The sequence below is a fragment of the Frieseomelitta varia genome, unplaced genomic scaffold, assembly GCF_011392965.1.
Source record: "Frieseomelitta varia isolate USP_RPSP 00005682 unplaced genomic scaffold, Fvar_1.2 scaffold_353, whole genome shotgun sequence".
NCBI lineage: Eukaryota > Metazoa > Arthropoda > Insecta > Hymenoptera > Apidae > Frieseomelitta > Frieseomelitta varia.
Window position 1 is genome coordinate 713,642 of NW_025110094.1, and position 13,891 is coordinate 727,532.

The window sequence follows — 13,891 nt, forward strand, 5'->3', positions numbered from 1 at the left end:
TTTTCTAACCATCGATGTCATAGTTTCCTCGTTTCAATGAAGGACAACAGATTCTTATCAATAACTCAAATACGTATAGATTCGTATACCAGATTCATTATATAAATTCCGAACTGCGATCCGCTTACATCTAAATAATCCTATTTACATTCCAACTATCACTCTTGTCCGAGTATTCTTTCCAAATGCGCGTCAATTGTTAAAGTACAAGGAAAATGATAAGAACACGACGTGTTCCAACATCAAAGTTCCTTTGGATAATCGCATTTGGAGATTAACAAAACATAAGCATCTCGTCTACGTGACACATTACGCTTCGACTAATTCTTCCGTCGTATCTTCGTCTTTACATAGTCTTTACATTTACCTTTGATTCTTTTTGATTTGATTGTCGATTACAATTCCAATCGCACGAATTTGATTTCAGTCCTGGGAGTAAGGCCGCAAAGTTTTAACAACGTATCCCGTCTTCCCCTGGAGATGCGTCGAGATGTCTCCATCGATTTTAACGTAACACGTATCGTGAGATGAAACAATGCTGCATACGGCGTTGTTGTTCTCTTACATCGTTTCAATATTGTATAACATACGTGTGTTAATATCCTTCGTTTTTATTGTATTCTATAAAATACGTGTGTTAATATCCTTCTTTTCCATTGAAGTTTGACAGGTAGCTTTGCTGTGTCGCGCTTTGAATTACTTCCACCCACCTGGAAACCGTTCGAGTTCGATTAGGTCAAAAATTTCAGGTGATAAATTCCCAATTTCGTGCTCTTTTCTCACCGTCCAAACGTGTAGTCGCTCTCAGCGCGGAAGAAGTACACGTGACTTTTAAATTGCAACTTGAAGACGAAATCCTTGTTGATACCATCCTTCTCCGTCGGGGTGGTCACAGTGTACCCCAACAACGGCAAGCTAGCCAATGGGAAGTCGTCTCGGTGCGATTTGTAAAAGAACAAGCAAAAGTTGGTAAAGACGACCCAGAGCTTCTGCCAACCGTTGCTATTCTTGAATTTCCGCAACAGAAATCCACTAAGCTGGTTCTAAAACGCAATAAAATGTAAATACGTGTCGCTTTCTACGTCGTTGTTCTTTCATTTCCTCGATACAGCAATGATTCCTCACTCACTTGAAACGCTCGCAACTGATCGGCGTAACTTATGCTCGTGTTTCGATGCCAACAAACGTGCACGGTCGTGTTGCTTCGTTGAGAAGCTTTGGCACCCCCGCAGCTTGCTCGGTCTGCGTCTAACCCGAGGCCCTCGCCCATTTCATCGGCCGAACCTACAAAAGTATCGTCGCGTTACAATTTTTGCTGGACGATCCATTGAAGATCCATCCAGTGCATCAAGCAAGTGCAAACACTTACTGCAAGATTTCAAATTCAAGTAGGGCATTTTTGGATCAGCGTCGGCCTGCGCGATAGCCATGTTCAAATCTTCCAACCATCTCTCCTTTTCTTTTTCGTTGCTAGCCGCCACTGTCAAAGACCTGCATGAACCGTCGACTTCAATGTACATTGATATTCGTTTCTTTCTTTCTTTTTTTCTTTAATTGTGTCACAATTGTGTATAAAAAAGAATGAGAGAGAAGAAAATGAGCGGTAATAACGGTGAATAGGAGCGGCGAATTATTTCGATGAATAAATATAATGGCCAACGAAATGTTCACTGATGCGTCTCTGGCACATTTACATCGGTAGAATAGCACGCTCAAGTGAAGCCTGTAGAGTCAATTGACCTCTTAATGACTGCAGAGACCTCGTCCTTTTAACACCTCGTTACGTTCAATAATTTACTTAAACGGGACAACACTCTATTCGCGAGATACTCACTGATTTCCTTGGGCGTCGATCACGAACGCAAAGTCCGATCCAGTTTTGTTGTCGCTCTCTCGAATCTTCATTCCTTTTAACGAAAGTTGGCCGTGAACGCGAAAACATTGAGTTGGCTGTTGAGTACGGAATGTGTACAATAATATGTCGGAAAACTGAAAAAGAAAAGAAAATAAAAAAATAAAAGAATGGGATTTATTTAGTTGGGATACATGTGCGTAAACTCACCAAGAAGAACATTCTTTGCTGGAAACCTTTACGACTGTACTTTTGCAAGCAACCTTGTCTGACGAATCTACGACCGTCTTGGACCAAATTGTCAAAACCATTGATGTCTCTTTGCATTTCGCAAAGCTGAACCAGATTTTCCTACACGTACAACAATCACACAAGCGTCAAAATATATCAAAGTGTACAATTCTTGGCTAAATGAAGCTAATATTATTATTAGCAGATACTTACCGCTTGATTAATTATACTAAGGCCTTCGAGCAACGTTTCTCCTAGTCGATCTCTTGCCGCTAGGCAATCTTCGAAATCCGTATGATCTTTCGGATAGTGGTCTAATAACCCTAAAAAATTGAATCATTGTGAGGCAGGCATAACAGTGTATATACAGCGAAGAGTATAATTGTACCAGTAACAATGAAAAATTGTCGATAATTTAAACTGATATAATTTAAAAATGATCATATGACAATTCATTTGGTTTCATTTCAAAACGTGAAGCCTCTATTTTAATAATCTAACATAATTCAGTTTGTTTTTTTTTGAAGATGTTTTTACATCATACAGCAGATAGATTGATGGCAAAGATACTTTTGTTCTAGAAAATTGTAAAAATTCAAACATACGTTGCAACATGTAAACTTAAAAAAAATTTGTTCGTAACTAGATCCATCATCATTTTCAAGTCTCATTCTATTAAACATTGAATATTAGGATTCAACATTTCATCATCTAAATGAACCCTAATGTTCAATGAAATGGTGTCCAAAAGAATATCAAAAAAGTTCAAAAACATCATACGAGTTTTAAGAGGTCATTGTAAATGAACCTCCAAGATTATGGTGAATCTCGTTACCAAGGAACATTTTTAATGATCTTACAGACGTCTGAATTTTTACAATTTTCGAAAAAAGAGGTATCTTCATTTTTACACGATGTAAAATCATCATCAAAAATAATTAACCTACTAGCAAAGTCAAAGCAAACTGAGATCAAGTGAATTGTCACATGATCTTTTTTTTTTTTTTTTTTTTTAGGAAGTTGTATGAATTTTTCATTGTCTGTTATATATGCTCTTCATTGTATATGTATGTAAGAAACGATCGACGTACTATCGATAATACTGTTGTAGTGCAACAACCGTTGCAACGGTTTCAAAAGGAACGAGGTTAGCGGTAGATAACAATGCTTCTGTGCCTCGAAGTCCCGGCACAGCTGGTCAAAACGACGTGACGTCCTCGTGTAATATTCCATCTTCTCGAGGACGGGTATTAGATTCTCGAGATATTGATCGTAAAGCGGCAGCACGTTCAACAAGGTGTTGTAAAGAAAATCACCGATGTTGTGCCGCGCGTTGCTCTCCCAACGTTCCAATCTTGCCTCCATTTCTTGAAGGCAGGGCCCGTGAACGTCCGCTAAAAGCTCGATCAGCGAAACAACCGCTTCACCCTCTAATTCAGCCTCTCGAGATACCTCCTCTCGGAACCACTGTCGAGCAAAAATAGAACATGGCGATTATCGCTGCCGACGTCTTTCTCACTTTCGCGTAACACAGATACATCGTAGCTACACCTGAGAAATCTCAATTCGACACGAACCAAAAGTCACTAATTGCAACACTAGAACTACGATAGTCAAAATGACTAATTTATAATTTCTGTTGAAAATTTTGTAGACGGAGCATTTTTAGAGATTTAAATCATTTTTCGTAAAAAAAAAATATATATATATATGTATATGAAAGCTTGTGCAAGCTATTGTTAAGCCATAAAGCCATAAAGTTTCTCTATTTTTTCACTTTAATGCCGTGGTTCTCAACGTGGGGCCCCATTCAAGAATAAGTTATTAACAGTGAATATTTTTTGCATTTCACTTTAAGACGAGTTCTCAAACTATACTTTGAATTTGTTGGATACTTTGTTTTATAATAATTTAAATTTTATAATAATTTAAATAATCGAAATGTGAAAGAAAAAGCTTTCATATTAAAATTACTTTGTATTTGTGCACTTCAGTTCTATTTTGTACGTTTTAAAAACTTTACTTGTTGTTCATCGTGTCACTTTACTTTATTATCTCTTTAACAATTTCTTAGTGACTTCTCCAAGGTACTTCAACTGTTCTTTTATTTTTTTCTTTCATAGATGTCACGTTCTTCGGAAGCTTTTTTAGACCAAGTTAATTTAGACTCTTTAAGCTTCCCCCACGTCAAAAATCCACCTTTTGAATAATAAAAATTGTGTAAAAGAGGTGAGAAGGGCATCAGGATTTTAGACATGCTCAGGGATGACGCCAAAAAAGATTGGGAAACACTGCTTTAACGTCTCCGATGGAAATTTTATGCTTCAGCGGTTGGTAGTTTGTGTTAAATCTGGCGTAAATTTCAGTAGTTCGCAACGAATGCTCGAAATTCTCGAAATGCTTGAAATACGTATGTACGTACCACGTTTATCACGTCGAGATCCTTCTTGTAGGTCCGCTCGGTCATAAGAAGTTCCTTCGCTATGTAATACGCCTTGTCAGTCGGCCATCTCTGTTTATTGAGAAGAAAATCACGCGTTAAAACTCACCCATTTTTTTTTTTTTTTTTTTTCTTTTTTTTTTTTTTTTTTTTTTTTTTGGAGTGTAAAAATGTGTAATAGTGCAAGAAATATTTTTTAAACGCCAGCTCACTTTCGTTTTCCGAACTTCGGTATCTTCTACCTCGCCGTTTCGTATGTTCTTTACGGGGCTTAGGTCCGGTGTGTTGGCCATGCTCGCGTTGCTGGTATCCATCGTACCATTGGTACGTTTCTCAGGCGAAGACTTTTCGTTGGCGAACACGGAATTATTATTCTCCTGTTTCTTTGACTTTTCCTGTCTATCTACCTCGGTATCTGTAAACGGAAGGCAAGTAAGAGAACGGAATTCTCGGATCGACCTGCGCCACAAAGAACGAAGAAAATTTGCGGTCAAATAAATGAGATATACAATGAGAAATAAACGCTCGTGGGGAAGGGGGAACAAAAAAAAAAAGGTATGAACTCGAGCCTCATGCTACTGTGCATAACATAGTTGTGATATCAGTCTCTTTTGACTTTTAGCCGCGGCGATTCTCATGTTCCATAGTTCACGGTAGGATTTGCAACAGAGAACAGACGAAAAGAAGAGACAGAAAAAAAATAAAGAGAGAACGAGAGAAAAGGCGAGCAAGGATCTCGGAAGAGTCTGATCATTCCTTCTAATCGGTCATTTTTCGTTTCTGAAAGTTGTCGCGGCTTGAAAGCGGCGTTCGCTTTAAAATTTAAAACGATCCAATTTGAGATTTTCGACATTTTACTGAAATTCAAGAATACATGTACGTACAGGGTGGAAAGAAATGTTTGTCCGTGACCATCATAGATGAATTCTACACTTTTGACTTGACGGGAATGTATGTAGAGCCTTCCGCAAAATTGATCTAAACCTTAAATTTCAGGGTCAAAAATTTTTTCTTTTTTTTTAAATTGCATTTACGAAGGTAAAACTTTTTCAAGAAACCATAGATCGTGACCTAATAGTTCTCTTGAAAAGTGGTTTCTTAATTATTTAACACTGCGGACGCGTGGGTTCTAACAGCGACTTTATAGTTCTGAATGCGTAGATGTAACGTTTATATTTCGAGTAGTTTTATTATTTGATTATTTGGACTCAAACTGATACTGTAGCTATAATAAATCAAATGTTAGTGAAACCGAATTGTAAAGTCGCTGTTAGAACGCAGGCGTCCACAATATTAAATAATTAAAAAACGTTTTTATCATTTTTCAAAAGGACTATTAAGTTCCTTGGTAAGGGTTTTATTTTCGCGATGAATAGAATAGAATGTCAAAAAAGAAAAAAAATTTTTGACCTTGAAATTCAATTTTGTGAACAGAAATCGTTTTTCCATCAAATCGAGAGTGTAGAATTCATGTATGACAGCCAAGGACAACATTTTTCTTTTGCACCCTGTACGTACGTACGTAGTTATCATCAAGTACCTAAGATTCAACCAGAGAATCAAATTCAATCAAACCGCGAGAACTTTTGAAATGACCAACTATCACACAAACACGTAAGTAGATACGTACATACACATCTCGTGCAGGGGGAAGAAAGAGCTTTCGAAAAGAACGTACGTTGGTTCTTCTCGGTCGATTCTAATCGTTATTAATCTACGAGTTGCGAGTGTCACAATTGCAGATCTAATACTGTCTGAAATGCATTCAGCCAACAGTCTAGAAAATATATACACAACTCAGGAAAACAATACGTCCCCAATACACATCCAAACATTCGTGGCCGGAACAAATGAACGAGCAACGAACTAAGAACGTTAATAAACGAACAAAGGAGAGACTCAACATGACGTTCGAACAACATGCAAAAGTCCTACAAAGTTGTGCAAGAGCTCTACGTCGCAACGACAGCGTGTTTCGAGGCAACTAAAAATCACTGTCATTCAATGTGGCATTCGCTGAACGACGAAGCCATTCCAGTTACAAGAGACCATTCCAAAGAATGTGTAAAGTGTGGATTTAAACGCGCATCGAAGATGCGTGCCCGGGACGCTACGAACATAACAAGAAAACAAAGAAAGAAAACGTTGTGCCGCTACCGAGCAAACGAGCAAATCCTCGAAACAACAAAGAACTGCAAAGAATAGCAAAGAAGTACATATCGCTGACAGTAAACATAAGGCACTGTTAGGGATTACTCACACATGGTATATTGTCATCCGGTCGACCAACGAATCCGGGAGTGCGATAAAAAGATACGGTAATGAAGAACGGAAAGAGGACGACACGGGGCACGGGACTGGGGAAATATTTCCAATAATAATAATAATAATAATAACAATACTGATAATAATAATAATAATAACAATAATAACACTATCATGTTTCATTGAAGAGAAAAGGAGTTAGAAAAACAGAGAAAGAGAGAGAAAGAGAGAGAGAGAGAAACAGGACAGCATTTGGAGGAGGGACTAGAAAGAAAGGAACAAACCTAATCCTAATAACAAAATAACAAAAGTCGAGAAAAACTTGGGCAGGGGGGGATGGAGGGTTTTTTTTGAAGAAACTGAAACTGAAAATCCAAGTCCAAGAAAGTACGGAAGAAAAAACGGAATCACAGAAGACCTCTGGCTATGTGACTTTGTATATAATTTATTATTGTTATAATTCATGTATCAATAATCAATGTACAATAGAGATTTCCTACGCTTGAAATGTTATTTTTTTTTCCTTCCCCCGTCGGACGCCGTGATTCCCCTTTCTTTTTTTCTTTTTCATTTTTTTTTCCTCTTTTTTCATTTTTTTTAACGCTTAAGAGCTACCTATCCTTTCCTACCCTCCTCTTCACTCTTTCAACCATAAATTTCGGTTTCTCAGGGGAAAATCACCACGTATTATCGGACCGTATCCGCGCGTGTATGTGTATATTCTCTGTGTACGTGTGTGTGTGTGTGTGTATGCGCATTTTTCGCGTACTTGCATTTGTCCCACGCGTGCATACGTGTTACTGTACGTGTGTATGTGTGTACGTGTGTAGAAAGAGAGAGTTAACAAGTACGGTACGTTGATAAACGAATGGAAAAAAGGTACAAATTACAAATTGAGGAGGAGCGCCGACACGACGGACACGCGTTATATCTTTCTTGGTATAGTTGTGAGCAACCCTCGCTTTCTCTCTTTCGTCATCTTATGATCGATCGTTCGTTTGACCCGCTTCTGGAAAATCTACGATTATTCGTCGGGGAAAAAAGTGAAAAAGAATCGACAAAGATTCAACGCAGAGACAAAGCGTAAGAATCGAAAAGTCACGTTGCACGGAAATTCATCTAAACCCGTGGTTCCCAACGTGGGGCCTACACCCCACAGGGGATTACAATCTGATTCTGAATGAAAATTTAACCTTTTAATTTTCTTCTTTTCATGGATGAAAACGTTTTTTTGGAAGCTCTTTTACACCAAGCTGATGGTCTTTTAGTCTTCCATCACGTAAAAAATTCACTTTTTGAATAATAGGAATTTACGTGACACAGATAGTGGGGCATGGCCAGAAAAAGGGTTGGGAACCACTGATCTATATATCTGTATAATGGTCGAAGGTACGTATGTTTGTTCTACGTCCTCTCTAGAGTCCGCCAAGTGTAACACGTATAAAAAGTTTATAAAAGGGTAGCCGATTAAGTTCGCTACGTTTGTAACTTGTTTCTTTTTTTTTTTTTTTTTTTTTTCGTGGAAGACGAGGATTTCCGTCGATACCGTGGAAAAATCAAACGTACCGGTTTTTTCACCGAACGAAACGGATCCTTTAAGCCGCGTTCGCAAAAAATTTCGCACGAAATCGACGCGGAATGTGACAGTTTTAAGAACGTTTGAAAGAGTATCGTAATACTTCGATCGCAAAACACCGACGATGGCGAAAAAGACACTAGTGGAAAAGAACGAGAGACGTGTAATGTAATCGGTAGTTTTTTCACTCGATCGAGAGCAAACGAGTGCTTTGGGTCGTAGAGATGGCACGAAGGAAACGATTTTCTACTCTCGTCGCGACGCATTTACTCGTCGAACTACGAGCCCGTGTGTCGCGACCATAAAGGGCACATACTACATCGAACACGCAACAACGTAAGGGAAGAAGAACACAAAGTAAGTAACACCTGGAAGAAGATCACGGTCAAGAGAAAAGTAGAAAACGTGGAAAGGTAGAGAAAAGGATCAAAGAAAGAAAGAAGAACGTAGAATCGAAGGTACAATCATATACGGTGTCATACACATACATATTGCAAAACTGATGTAAAGAAGTAGACCTGGATGTGACGCGTGTTGATTAAGTATATATATATATATATATACGAGTGCGTTCGATGTGTTTGATTGAAACGTGACGGTGGTGGCTGATTCGAGTCGAGTTAGGGATATACACCGAGTGTCCTCTGTAGGACACTCGATGCAACAGTACGTACGTATGTATGTAGGTAGGGGGGTAATAATACTGTGAGAAATATCGGTGGCAGGCGACAAAGATATAAATTGCCGTTGGTGAAATCGTGAGAGGGTTCGCTACGTAATGGTTCACAAGGTTCCTAGAAACAGTAGAAAAATGTAGTCGACACACGTTCAACGGAGGTGTGTGTACGTGTACGATGCTGCAAGAAATCAAGTACCACACTGCAACTAGAGATGTGAGTTTAATCATTGCGCCGCGACTAAATATGACGCTTTGGCAGGTTCGATCTCGTTACGGTTCCTCGGGGGGGGGGGGGTCTCTCGTTTTCACCGCCGTTTGGTGGAACAGCGCCACGATTTCATTACACACACGTGATACTCGTAATATTATCGGGAAGCTTCGGTGTTTTTTTCGCGAAACCGTCAAAAGCGCGTCGACGTCTCGCAAAAATTCACATCTCTGCGCATAATACAGAGGGGACAGACCAAGTCGAACTTGAACAGGCTAAACCAGGTGGAGGCTCTAAAGTGACGTGGCTACGTGGGCGGGGTATCTCGGTGCTTTACTTTACTTTACGGGGGCGGGATCTAAAAGCTAGATCGGTCGAGGGATGGATCGGTCGGATGCGAGAGGCCGACGCAAAGCTACGTGAGACTCGTTAGACCCGAGGAGAGAAAAGGAACGAGCGATGGAAGGGAGAGGGGAGAGAAGAAAGAAAGAAAACGGAATAGAAGAGAGCAAGGGGTGAAAAAAGGATCGAGGTAAACTTTTGTTAATATGTACACGCTGCAACCTACGTCAGCAGGTATTCCAAGCTGAATATGTAATATACCACGTACGGGAAATTCCTTTGCGAAATGAAGTTTGCAGTTTGCACAAGAATTTCCCGAACGATCGATGAGAGAAAAATCGGCCAACTATCTGGTTTCTTCTACCTATTTCTCTACTTTCTTGGTGCAGTGCATACGTAAATGATGTACTGATTGCGGGATGATGGTGAGCGAACAACACGTAAGATAGGAACCTGGAGAGTCGTGACGAAGAGGATGAGAGGGGGTGACTACTACAGTCGTAAGCGAGAGAGCAAAATCGGCCGCGAGACGACGCGACGGCAACTAACGGATCCGTGCCAAGAGAAGAGAACCGCGGTCTCTTGCGTTGCAGAGAGCTACACACATTACTGGTTACCGGCCGAGAACGTTCTTGGCAAATGTTTTCGTGCTCGGTAATTCGATTTTGGATGTCTCGGTGGTTATCGATCGGCGTTGGAATACATGGCATGTATCGTGGTACAGCTCGAGACCGAGGGGCGTACACGCGTCTCCTATCTTCTCTCTCCTTCGCCTTCTTTGAGGGACATTGAGCTACGTGAAATCGTACGAGAAATCGGTTAAATCGTGAACGTGAACGTGAAATATGAATATGTGAACGAGGCACCGAAGATGTAAGAGCGACGACTATCTTCTCCCTTTCATTTTCCGATTATTCGTCACTCGTAACGTCGATTTTCTTTTTCTCTCCGGTTCTCGCTCTCTGTCTGTCTCTTTCTTTCTCTCTCTCCCTCACCCTCTCTCTCTATCTTTCACTAGCGTGCTAAGGAAGCCTCCGACTCTCTCAGAGATGTAGCGTGGTACTTCTTTGTTTGTCCGGCAGTATGTTCTCAACGTGGGTATGCCGGTATGAATCGATTGGTGAGAGTGCGTGGCGTTGCGTGAACCATTACGTTACGAATCTGTGCCATGCGGAGTGGCACGTGCCAAGCCGGCGAGTTCACGTAGCCGTTCGCGTAGTTCCAACGATTGTAATCACCACCTGTCGAAAAGCATACGTAGAGTATACATCGGAAAATATTGCGAATCCGCTCCGTGCTCCCGCGCTATTAACCAAAACTCTCTCTCTGCCGCACAAGTCGGCTACCCGTGTAGCAGTGCTCTCGCGAATCCCCTTTCCGTCCCTTTTCCGCGTTCCCTGACCCACCTCTCTCTGCGCAAAACGCACACGCGCATCTTGGCTCCGTCGCCAAATTTCCGTGTTCCACGTTCCACGTACGTTTCCGCGGAACGACGGCCACGATACTCTCGAGTAAAAACAACGGTCGTGTCGTGTCGTGCCCTGGCGAAAAACAAATCCGCGAAACATCTACGGGCCGATCGAGACGCTGCGCGAAAATGAAAAAAGGTGCAACGGAAACTCGTGATAACGCGTAACCGTACAGGTTACCTAGATGTGTTTTTTTACGTCTAATACCTTTTTGATCCCTATTGCAGATATCACGACCTTTGCGTACTAACCTCTTACGTCTATAATTAAATATAAATTTACGTATGTATATATGTATAAACATATACGCGTATCTTATCGGCATACGCGTATATGCTTACACATAACCTGTACACCCGTCCCTCCATTCACGCGGCAGAGTAAATTACAATTACTCACGCGGTATTGTTTTTTACACGCTCTGTCAATTCACGCGGCCAGATAATATAGGGTGGGCCAAAAGTCACCTATCCTTTTTTTTTTTTTTTTTTAATAAAACGTCAGAATAACTAAGAAAAAAACTAGTTTTAATAATTTTTAATTAAATTCATGTTCAAAAGTGAAATATCGAGTATTCAATAGTATTAAGGTAAAAGAAAAAAAGAAATTGAAGAAAAATATATAGTAAAAGAGTTGTTTATTTTAGTGGGAAGTGATTTTTGGCCCACCCTGTAGACACTAGACGTCTCTGAACAGAGATTTGAAGGCGAGTGTCGGCGAAATTTTTTACATTTGAAAACTTGGCGGAAGGTAAGTTTGAGAAATTAACGTCAACAGTGAGAATGAAGCCTCGAGCAACGAGGGCAACGAGTTCGTGCCGATTAAAGAGAAGAGATTGATCGTTTCGAATCACAATAGCACACAGACCAGTGACACCAAGTAAAATTTTGTTTTCTGAAATATTTCTTTCTTTTTTTTTTTTTTTTGTTAACCTACGCGAAATAAATATGTATTTCTGTAACTTGCACCAGCTTTTCTTTCGTACCGACATATACCGATTTTCGGACTCGCGCGTAAACGGAGGGACGGCTGCGTGCAATTCATTTCTAATTTATCGTAAACGTAATGCGTATTCAGTCGTTTGTCAACATCGATGCAAACCGATCGACTTTGAACATCTCGTCGGGCTCGAGGTTTTCGCGGGCAAAGCAAAAGAGTCTCTTTCTTTCTCGTTGATGGTGATTTCTCGCTGATAAAGAGCAAAGAAAGAAAGAAAAAAAAAAGAAAAAAAGAGAGAAACGAACGTGCACTCATTTCTCGACGAAAGCGCGAAAGCAAAAGCTCGATATTTCACTTGGAGACTTGGCGATAAATTTGGGGCAGCGGCGACTCGATATCGAGATTATTCATGGCCGAGGTCGGGCGTGCGGGAAACACGCCCCCGAGAAATCAAAATGCGCGTCGTTTCATTGGAAAACTTCGAGCGCAACGACACCTCGTGGCGACACGATACGCGCGCTGCGCAATCGTGTGACACGCACGCGTATCAAGTAAGATAACGATATAACCATGAGGGTGAAAAGAAGAAGAAAAAGGGTGAAAACCAAAAGTAAACGAAATCGAAAAAAAAAAAAAAAAAGAAATGAGAATGACAAAGAGAGATCGGTATATGAATGGGAGGAATAAAGAATGGGTCAAAAGTGACGATGATGACGATGATGATGATGATGATGATGATACTGATGACAAACAGACAAAACTGAAGAAAACGTAGGAGATACAGAAAGAGAATCAGTGCTCGAGAAGAGACGCGTGTGTGTGTGTGTGTGTGTGTGTGTGTGTGTGTGTGTGTGTGTGTGTGTGTGTGTGTGTGTGTGTGTGTGTGTGTGTGTGNTATGTGTGATATAATATCGATGGCAGAGGACTGAGGTCTGACGATGCACAAATGCAAGACGAGGACAAGTCAAGATTAAAAACCGATATTACAGGAACTCGTGTATATATGTACGATAACAGATCGAGGATACGACGATACTCTTCTTCTGTCTAGGAAATGGGGATTATTTCGCTTGGAGGAATCGATCGGCAGGACCGTACCTTTCAACTTTCCTTCAGAGTGTGTATGTTACTCGCATTGAATATAGAAGACAGACAGACAGACAGACGTAAAGAAAGAAAGAGAGAAGTAAAAAGGAAGCGCGATCCAGAATGATCGAGGAACTCGAGAAGAAAGCGACGATTCCAGGGACGGTGAATATCCGTCGAAGCGTCGACGCGTTCGCGCGGAGCAAACTAACAATGGGCACGGAAAAATTAGTCATCAGTCAGACGTTGCGCTTTTTTGAAGTATGTGTGTGAGAGAGAGAGAGAGAGAGAGAGAGAGAGAGAGAGAGAAAGAGAGAAAGAAAAAAAAGAAAAAAAGAAACTATCTTGGCAAAACTGAGATCCAGTTCGGTACGATCGGTATCTAGTGCCCATCGTTGTGCACGCGCAAATTAATATCTCTCGACGTTTTCCATGCTTTCCCATCGAGAAAAAATTGGCCAACTCTGTGATGACACGCGATGATAACTCACTGCGACGTGCGACGACACACGTCCGTGAGTTTCATTGCAGCGCAGCCGGAAAGCTAACGCCCTGACACGATCCCCGTTGATCGTCCAAGAGCGACGGCTCCGAAAAGCGTGCCGATAGATTTGCATGCAAAAGGAACAGATTCGGAATCGATACGGTATCGCCATCTCCTCGTACGCGACTCGTTCTCTCGTGCAACATTTCCCTGGTGTTGGTCGAGCTTGTTAGTCGAGTCGCTGTTCTTTTCGCGTGCGATTAAGTTTCGACAAACGTCGACAAACGCCGACAAATGTCGACAAATATCGACAAACGTCG

At 40.9% G+C, this 13,891-nt stretch overlaps 1 protein-coding gene across 11 annotated transcripts in view; it reads right to left on the reverse strand.

The window, feature by feature from the left end:
• Positions 1 to 238: 238 nt before the first annotated feature.
• LOC122530704 (FERM, ARHGEF and pleckstrin domain-containing protein 1-like) overlaps positions 239 to 13,891 on the reverse strand; it is a 35,325-nt gene continuing 21,672 nt past the window's right edge. For 7 of the 11 annotated variants that reach the window (XM_043657887.1, XM_043657884.1, XM_043657885.1 and 4 more), the window contains exons 12-21: positions 4,736 to 4,938; positions 4,506 to 4,595; positions 3,175 to 3,550; positions 2,297 to 2,406; positions 2,063 to 2,203; positions 1,835 to 1,989; positions 1,370 to 1,491; positions 1,130 to 1,284; positions 784 to 1,043; positions 239 to 710 (exon numbers count right to left, since the gene is read on the reverse strand). In XM_043657887.1, coding sequence (XP_043513822.1) covers positions 638 to 710; positions 784 to 1,043; positions 1,130 to 1,284; positions 1,370 to 1,491; positions 1,835 to 1,989; positions 2,063 to 2,203; positions 2,297 to 2,406; positions 3,175 to 3,550; positions 4,506 to 4,595; positions 4,736 to 4,938 — 1,685 coding nt within the window. In that variant the 3' untranslated portion in view covers positions 239 to 637. Of the gene's footprint in view, positions 711 to 783; positions 1,044 to 1,129; positions 1,285 to 1,369; positions 1,492 to 1,834; positions 1,990 to 2,062; positions 2,204 to 2,296; positions 2,407 to 3,174; positions 3,551 to 4,505; positions 4,596 to 4,735; positions 4,939 to 7,727; positions 10,835 to 13,891 lie in introns of those variants that run through there. The other 4 variants (XM_043657889.1, XM_043657880.1, XM_043657879.1 and 1 more) reach the window with 4 other exon arrangements.